This window comes from Pinus tabuliformis, chromosome 8 (assembly GCF_031772625.1).
Source record: "Pinus tabuliformis cultivar Carrire ecotype Pingquan chromosome 8, CPIR1, whole genome shotgun sequence".
NCBI lineage: Eukaryota > Viridiplantae > Streptophyta > Pinopsida > Pinales > Pinaceae > Pinus > Pinus tabuliformis.
Window position 1 is genome coordinate 816100945 of NC_142294.1, and position 9543 is coordinate 816110487.

Sequence of the window (9543 nt, forward strand, 5' to 3'; positions counted from 1 at the left end):
CACAGAATTTTCCTTCGCACGTATGGAGGAGAGAGGTTGCCCATAAATCCATACACCCAATCAGATGAGGAGAGAGAGAGATATGTGAGTGATGAATGGTGTGTCCAAATGAGGTAGATGCTCCTTCTATTTATATGCAACGTTGAGGAATAAAACACATGACTTTTAGGCTTCTGAGCGTACATTAGTTTGCTGGTTGACCTTAACAATTTGTTCATAAAAGAAATAAATTCATAATTCCATTTGTACGTGTTAGAATGAGATGATCTTTAGATCAATCCTATACCTCTCAGAAAGAGGAATCCAATAAAAATATCAGTTTCATCATATGAGCTATCCAAGGTGGAGTTTGGCCCTAGTTGCCAAATTTAACACTAACTAATAGAGAAAATGATTTTTTTCACGTAAATTTGACAATGCAATTTATAGCAAGATTGTGATTTCTTGTTGTTTAAAATACACTTTGAATGTATAAATGGATTTTGCACCTTGAAAAACCCCATAGGCATTTGATATTTGCAAATTAAACAACTTAAACATATGATTTTGAAAAAATTGTACTAGATTTTGAATAAAATTGACCAAAAAAATGTTGATTTTGATAGTCTTTCGAATTAATCACGTCTTCTCTTGTGGACCATTAACTTATGATGTGATTAATTCGAAAGACATTATCAAAATCAATATGGATCACAAAACTTTAAAATCAAGCAAAAAAATGCTTCAATAGAACCATTATATCTATTAATTAGAATATTCGAACTTAATTCATAATCTTGATAAAAAAATGTCATAACATTTAATTATTAATCCATTTATAAATTATAGTGTTTAATTATTTATTTATAATTTTTAAATTTCATATATATTATTTACTATAATTATTATTAAAGTGTTTAATGTATGTCTCATATACATATATTTGCATTTATATATATATTACTTTAATGGACTAACACATCATTTATATAATAAATTTATTACTATGCTAAATTTTGATGGTCAATTTTAACATCCTTTTTATTTTATTTAATTGATTTTAAAAGATATTATTAAATTATGAATTTTTTAATTTATATTAAATTAAATATTATATATAAATATCACTTGAGTTTATAATTTAATAAACCATTCATTTTTACCATGTGGATTTGATAGTGTTAAAGTAGCTTTTAAGAAAAGTGTTATCACCATGGTTATGGTTTTGTACTTTATATTTATTTAATTTATTAGTTTTTTCTTATGGTTTTGTTAGAGTCCATGGTTTTAAATTTTATTTTTATCCAATTTATTAATTTTTGTTTATTAAACTTTCTTTTATAAATTAAAATGACCCAGATGAAATTATTTGATCTTCGTTGACATTTTACATTTCACATTCATATGTGTTTTAATTTGAATATTAATTAAAACATATGGAGGCAACATTTATTTATTTTTCTTTATATACATTTTTCCCGGCATTTAAAAATGTTGACAAACTTTCTTACATTACCCCTACACATCTACCCAACACTAGGTTGTAGAGCACCCCTCGACGCAATAAATATCATTTGGTTCAAAGTATTTAAACTTGGAATTTTCAACTTTATAATATGTTAAAAATTGAAAAAGTTTAACATAATAGACTGAAGATTTCCACAATTATTCATATTCGTAGAAGATTTCTGGATGGAACTATGTAAAAGATTATTATCATGTCCAACGTTTCTAGTGGACACTCCACCCATCATCAAGAACATGCCTAATTGATGATTTTGGTTTGAGTGAAAAGTTCATCGCCTCAACCTTATAATATGGTAGAAATTGAAAAAACTTAATATGCCTAATTGATTATTTTGGTTTGAGTGAAGGGTTCATCGCCTCAATCTTATAATATGGTAGAAAAAACTTAACACGTGTACCTAATTATTTTGATTTAAGGATACATTTCTGTTAAGGGCAGTGCAGAGGAGTTCAACTGTTAATACCACCAATATTAGAGAAGTTCAACAATCAATACGACCAACATCAAGGTACATAAAGGCCTTCATGCTCTCAATTAAATGTCAATTCCATACCCTCATACATGATAGACTTCAATGAAAGTATTGCAATCCTACCAATCCTATAACACAAAAACTGTTGAGTCTAGAATTTTGAGTGGGATATGAAATTCTACTTTCTCCATACAAAGTCTAATAATGTTGGAACCACTCTCAAACATCCTGAAACAATTAACAGTAATGTTAAAAATTTAAGTAAAGGATGAAAATGAAAGACGAAAGAACACTACCATTGATTGCCAACATTGTTAGGGTTGAGTTAGGTTTTGTTTAGGTTAGGGTTTAGAAGGGTGAAGGTCAGTTTTATAGTCAATGAAGGTTGTTTTGGAAGGGAGACAACCCCTAGTTTCCTCTAAAACAACTTGAAAAACCACCAATGGGGTCTGAGACTCCTCCCACACATGTGACATCTAAATGGTTAGTTAGGGTTGGTTTTGAGTACAAACTGGTTCTCCCACTGAGCTTTTCTACCGGTTCATTACCTAGCCCTATTTGACTGGCCGGTTTGACCAATTATCAGTTTGGACTGGCTATTTTTTTAAAGAGGAGTCTAAGGAGGCCACAAATTTCCAGAAAAATAATGGAAATTCCAGCATGATTTTTGCCAAAATCCGACAAAATTTTTGGGAAATCTGGGTTACAACTATCAAATTTCAGAATTTTGGGTGCTGAGGGTGTTTTTGATGGTGTTGAATCAATTTACACCATAAAAAACGATTCAAACACTCCTATTATCACATTTTTTGAAAAAAAAATGTCGAATTCCGACGAAAAATAACTTTCCGAGCAAATTTGTGACCTCTGTAAACAACGCCGAATTTTAAAACTATGACGATATCTTACACATTTCTCGATAAGCGTAATTGAACTATCCAGATTTTCTGACTCCTGTGATGATGACACTTGTTTAAAGATTTCTTATTAAATTTATTGTTTCTCCCAAAAGTCAGATATATGTAGAAAAGCGTGAACTGCTTTTGACTCTTCAAGGAAATAATTATGCAATCAATGGCAGTTAATTTGGCTTTACCTATGAGTGCTCGGCAGCAAACGTTTAAACTGCTATTGATCATTTAAGTGATATATCCAAAAGTGTAGCCTCGCTAACAGGAGCCTCTATATCTATCATATAAGACTAGGCATGCTATAGGATCCCCAAGAGAATGGAAACCGTTTTACAGCATTCCGAGATTTCCTTATAAATTTGTCCAGTAAAATGGTGTCCTGTTTCATAGTAGTCTACCTTTGACTAGAAAGACAGCTAGCATGGTTAAAAAAGAGAAATATTAATATTCCTACTTAACATTTGGATTCCTGGTTCTCATTTGCCACTTGCACGTCCTATATGAATATGAATATATATGCTAGCAAAAAAGTCTAAATGCATGAACCTGTGCATGGGCATAAAAGCTTTTTTTTTAGGTCTTTGTTAAAATGCACAGCTTACTTCATCCTGCGCACCAAATACAAATTTGTCGGATTTTGGCTTCATCAAACCCTCACTTCAACTTGGTGTTTAGGCTTAGCATACCTTTTGGTTAGGACTTACTTTACAAGTAAGCAAAGTTCAAATACAGAGTAAATCCCTTGTTAACAGAACGACAATACAGAAAAGAGTCCTCTTGAATTGAAAGTCTCCACCTGCTATCGTCTCCTTCTACGAATCCTTTCACTAGATGTCAGAGTCCAGACAAACCCATTCCACATTTAAATCCTTTCAGTAGATGTCAGAGTCCAGGCAAACCCATTCCACATTTAAAGGTATATGCTTCATGACAAACAAAGCAGAATGATCTTGCCTTTAGCACATGGCATTTTTCGAACTGTAATTGCAAGTCTAGTGCCTATTACTTAAGTGTCATGAGATGAAGAGTCAACATAAAGCTTCGGTGCCAAGCGTACACTGAATCTGAGTAAGAGGAACCTTGGTTCCAATTCCCAGAAGAGTTCAATGACTAATCTCCATGACTTTAGCCTGCAAATGCATGAACCGTAGACTGTGAAGGACTTTTATCTCACCATTGATTGCTCAAAAAAACAGCCCATCGTAGAAAAAACCAAATAATTTAGGGTTCTTTAAGACACCATTTGTTCAAGAGTCATTGAAAGGAATCAGTGCAGGATATCCAGCCTGGAAACAAAGTGACAGACTTCAATGCCCTTAAGATGTCTTTTTACCATCATAGATGCACCATGAATACGTTGCCTGCCAAACTAAAACGTTTCTTGTCAAAAGAATGGGAACAGATCTAAGAGTTGGAGACAAAATTTCTGGAAAAAACTGTGTGGAGACTGCAATGTCCAAAAGAAAATTTTTCCAGAAATTTTTGTCTCCAACATGAATTCGAACTATGAATATCTTCATTCTAAGATCTAAGAGTTTCTCACTTTATGCTTTTGGCGATATATTTAAGGGGAAGAATTGCTCTTATCCAAAGGGCACGTTATGTCCAAAAGAGACACTCCACCAATGGAAGCCCTGCCTTTATAAGATCCATCTCCAGTCCCACTCAGACGGAGGTTTGTGATGAATCTATTGGAAACGTCATAAAACCAATAAATGTAGTTAGCTTTCAAGGGATATCGGATAACAGTGCTTCTATTCTTCCACATTGTGCAGAAGAAAGTTTGTGTCAGGAATGTAGCCAGCTTCCTTCATCTGTCCAGTTAACCTCTGCAGCTCTGCATAGATCATCTCTGTTTCTGGATGTGACCTGTCTGCTACGACAAATGCATGCCACTTGTTCTTTAACTCAATCCAACTCCGTCCTGGCTCCTTTCTCACCCCCCTGTCTTTCATCATATTTCTCACCTTCGTTACATCATCCCACTTGCCAGCTGCAGCATAAATGTTTGATAGCAGCACATAAGTTGCTGGATACAACGGGTCCAACTCAAGAACCCATTCTGCTGCACGTTTTCCTAGCTCCATATTCCCATGGATTCTGCAAGCACCTAGCAAAGTCCTCCACACCAAGGCAGGAGGTTCAAATGGAATTTTGTTGATAAATGCCTCTGCCTCATAAAGGTTCCCAGCACGTCCAAGTAGGTCAACCATGCAAGCATAGTGCTCCAATTTTGGTGTCATGCCATGATCCCGACTCATGGAATCAAAGTAGTGACGTCCCATGTCCACAAGGCCTGCATGGCTGCATGCAGACAAAACACCTACAAAAGTGATGCTATCTGGTTTCACACCTGCCAGTTGCATTTGTTCAAAAATTTGGAGAGCCTCCTCCACTTGTCCATGCTGGGCATATCCCACAACCATTGCTGTCCATGAGACCGAATTTCTTTTAGTCATTCTATCAAAAATATTGCGTGAATCTTTTATGCTTCCACATTTGGAATACATATCAACCAGAGCACTTTCAACAAAGACATCCAAGCCAAAGCCTGTTTTTATGATGTGGGCGTGAACTGCCTTGCCTTGTTCCAAAGCTGTTAGGCTGGCACATGCTGCAAGGCTGCTGGAAAACGTAAACTGATCCCCTTTCATGCCTAGCCTTTGCATTTGGCAAAATAGTTTCAAAGCCTCCACACCATGTCCATGCTGGCTGTATCCAGTGATCATTGCACTCCACGAGACCATATCCCGGTCAGATAATTTGTAAAAGACTTTGTCTGCATCTTCTATGTTCCCACTTTTTGCATACATGTCAACAAGGGCACTTCCTACAAACATATCTGACTCAAAACCAGATTTTGTAATCTGAGCATGAAACTGCTTTCCTTGTTCCAAAGCTGCTAGGCTGCCACATGTGTTGAGAATAATGACAACGGTGAATTGGTTTGGTTTCAACCCCGTGGATTGCATTTGGGAAAACAGTTTCAAGGCTTCTTCACCATAATCGTATTGTGCATATCCTGCAATCATTGCAGTCCATGAAACGACATCATGTCTAGAGATTGTATTGAATACCTGAGATGCATCTTCTATGCTCCCACATTTAACGTACATATCAATAAGAGCGCTCCCGACAAAGACATTAGACTCGAATGTAGATTTAATGATCTGGGCATGAACAGAGCTGCCATGTTCCAGATCTGCTCGGCTAGCGCATGCTCTAAGGCTGTTGGAGTACGTAAATTGGTTAGGTTCCTTGCCCGCCCTTTGCATTTTGGAGACAAATTGTAGAGCCTCTTTAGAACATTCATTTTGGATATATCCTGCAATCATGGCATTCCAAGAAGTCTCATTTTGTTCAGATATTTCATCAAATGCATTTTGCGCATCTGTCATGAACCCAAATTTAGCATACATGTCAACAAGGGCAGTCCCAACAAAGACTTCTGACTGAAATCCTGCTTTAATAACATAAGCATGGACTTGATTGCCCTGTTCCACAGCGTCTGCTATAGCACATGCACTGAGAACACTAGCAAAAGTAAAATGGTCCAGTTTCATGGAAATCCGGTGCATTTGGCAGTATAGTTTCAAGGCGTCCTCTGCATGTCCATGTTGGGTATACCCTGCAATCATCCCACTCCATAGGACCGCATCTCGTTTTGGCATATTTTGGAACACTTTAGATGCATCCTCAATATTGCAGCATTTTGTATACATGTCAATGAGGGCACTTCCCACAAAGACATCTGATTCAAATTGAGATTTAATGACATAAGCATGTAATTGCTTTCCATGCTCCTCAACTGTTAGGGTTGCACATGCCTTAAGCACACTAGCAAAAGTAAAATGATTGGCAATGATGCCTGCCAATTGCGAATCGCTGAATAATTTCAAAGCTTCCTCACTATCCCAATTTAAGACACATCCTGCAATGATTGTATTCCATGAAACCGCATTTCTTTTAGGCATCTCATCGAAAACTTGTCGTGCATCCTCCATGTTGCCACACTTGGCATACATGTCAATAAGGGCACTACCAGAAAATATATCTGACTCATATCCAGATTTGACAATGCAAGCATGAATCTGATTCCCCTCGTGCAAAGCTTCCAGCCCAGCACATGCCCTGAGAACAGTGCCAAAGGTGAATTCATTAGGGCTCATGCCTGCGGTTTTCATTCTGCAAAAGAGCTTTAGGGCCTCCTCGGCATAACCATGCTGGGTATACCCTGTCATCATTGTTGTCCACGACACTAAATTGCGTTCACACATTTTGTCAAACACAAGACGTGAACCCAAAATATCCCCGCACTTTCCATACAAGTTGACGAGATTGTTCTGCAAAAAGCTATCTGAAGCAAGCCCATGCTTAATCATCTTGGCATGGACTTTCTTTCCCTCTGCAAGCGACTTTCCCTTGATGCAGCCCTGCAAGAGGGCAGAATAAGTATTGGTGTCGTCCCAAACTGCACCATGGTCAGTTTGATACAAAATGCCCAATGCCTCGTTCAATCTTCCCTCCTTACACAGCACATTGAAATCTTCATAGGTTCCACAAAATCCCTCATTGACTTCGTCATCCCACGAGCATTTATCTTTTACGCTTAGTTGAAAAACAGAAGAGATAGTTGATATGCTAAGAACACCATCAATTTGCATCCCCAACAACCGCATTTTGTTCCACGGTAGTTGTAATCTGCAAGCTACCCAAATATGAAAATGCTTTCGTCTATGGAGTTCCTCTGCGTTGAGAAAAATGGGAGATGTAATGTATTTGAGCCTATTCATACCTTTGAGAAGTGTATTCCACTCTGCTCGATTTCCATATGTTACAAATGCATACCATGGTTAGGTTTCGCAAACTGTCCTCCTGCGATGATAATTGCCTCCTTAGATCCTATTTCATATACATAGTTATATGCTCAGTATGTGTTCAACAGTTTGTTTATTCCCACATGCTTAGAATGTAATCTATTGAGGGCAAGGCATTGGAATAAATATACAGAAGTAAAATAAAATTAAATGCCTTAAACTAATGAGTAAGGAAAACAAAGTGAGCGGTGGGAACCGCTCACAGCGCAGATAAAACTCGTGCGCAAGAATTTATGGAGGGGTGATAGGCTGGCCGAGTGATGACGCTGCTTACTTTGCAGAACACTCTCGTGCGGGCCTCCCAAAATCACCTATTAAACCCTGAAATCAAAATTAATAGCCTACTTATCGCAATTCTTGAAACCAAATTTATATCGTGCGGGCCTCCCAAAATCACCTATTAAACCCTGAAATCAAAATTAATAGCCTATTTATCGCAATTCTTGAAACCAAATTAGATATAAATTTGAGACCAAATTAGATATAAAGTTGAAATGAGACTAAATAGCTTGAAATGGGATTGTTTACTTTTTTGTCAATATATGTTTATTGTCTTATTATTTTTAATATTCATATTTAATGATTTCATCAATTTTAATATTTATTTAATTGGTGCATTAGTTTTAGATATTTCTGTAAAGTAATATTTCTGTGATCCAAATTTGTGAGATCCAATATTTCTGTGATCCAAATTTGTGAGATCCATATTTTGTGAAATTTTGTGAGATCCATATTTCTGTGATCCATATTAAATTTGTGAGTTTGTGATACATATTAAATTTGTGATAGAGAGATATCAATTTGTGAGTTTGTGATACATATTAAATTTGTGATAGAGAGATATCAATTTGTGAGAGATATCAAATTATTTGTGATAGAGAGATATCAATTTGTGAGAGATATCAAATTATGTGAGTTTGTGATACATATTAAATTTGTGATAGAGAGATATCAATTTGTGAGAGATATCTCATATTTGTGATAGAGAGATATCAATTTGTGAGAGATATCAAATTATGAGAGATATCAAATATTAAATTTGTGATAGAGAGATATCAATTTGTGAGAGATATCAAATTATGAGAGACATCAATAATTTGTGATAGAGAGATATCAATTTGTGAGAGATATATTTGTGAGAGATATCAAATTATGAGAGATATCAAAGTGAGAGATATCAATTTGTGAGAGATATATTTGTGAGAGATATCAAATTATGAGAGATATCAAAGTGAGAGATATCAATTTGTGAGAGATATATATCAAATTATGAGAGATATCAAATTATCAAATTATGAGAGATATCAGAGATATCAAAGTGAGAGATATCAATTTGTGAGAGATATATATCAAATTATGAGAGATATCAAATTATCAATTTGTGAGAGATATCAAATTTGTCAAATTATCAATTTGTGAGAGATATCAAATTTGTGAGAGATATCAATTTGTGAGAGATTGGCAAAAATAAATCACATGGAACAAAGTTTTTTAGTTTCTAAAGTTTTGGATATTTCTATGATCTATATATCAAATTTGTGAGAGATATCAAATTTGTGAGAGATTTTTCGACAAAAATCACATGGAACAAAGTTCCATGTTTCTAAAGTTTTGTGAGAAATATCAAATTTGTGGAAGATTTTTCGGCGAAAATCACATGGAACAAAGTTCTTTCATTTCTAAAGTTCTTTAGTTTCTAACATTTTTATGTGTTTGGTTTCTAATATTTTTATGTGCTTTACGAAGACCGCTATGGGAATCAGTTCATTTCCACTC

At 35.5% G+C, this 9543-nt stretch overlaps 1 protein-coding gene and 1 non-coding gene across 3 annotated transcripts; one reads left to right on the forward strand and one right to left on the reverse strand.

Annotated features, from left to right (window-relative positions):
* Nucleotides 1–4107: 4107 nt before the first annotated feature.
* On the reverse strand, nucleotides 4108–8076 carry LOC149238071 (pentatricopeptide repeat-containing protein At4g13650-like). Of its 2 annotated transcripts, none has more exons than XR_016246363.1 (2): nucleotides 4434–8076; nucleotides 4108–4251 (listed from the first exon to the last, which is right to left on the reverse strand). XR_016246363.1 is itself a non-coding variant. In XM_089372910.1 (2 exons), exons 1-2 carry the CDS (start codon nucleotides 7739–7741, stop codon nucleotides 4645–4647), a joined length of 3003 nt encoding a protein of 1000 aa, XP_089229036.1. In that variant the 5' UTR covers nucleotides 7742–8076; the 3' UTR covers nucleotides 4108–4644. The 2 variants fall into 2 exon arrangements, 1 of the variants encoding a protein (XP_089229036.1); XM_089372910.1 differs by having other exon boundaries at nucleotides 4108–7591; nucleotides 7686–8076.
* Nucleotides 7918–8070, forward strand: LOC149238072 (U12 minor spliceosomal RNA). The gene has a single exon (XR_016246778.1). It is a non-coding gene; the product is annotated as a U12 minor spliceosomal RNA (small nuclear RNA).
* Nucleotides 8077–9543: the final 1467 nt, after the last annotated feature.

Bases quoted from the DNA above. Each gene is read 5' to 3' on its own strand.
- LOC149238071 (XM_089372910.1), bottom strand. From the start codon at position 7,741: ATGGTATGCATTTGTAACATATGGAAATCGAGCAGAGTGGAATACACT. The intron at 7,592-7,685 runs GTATGAATAGGC...GGTAGCTTGCAG, and splicing joins GTGGAATACACTTCTCAAAG to ATTACAACTACCGTGGAACA.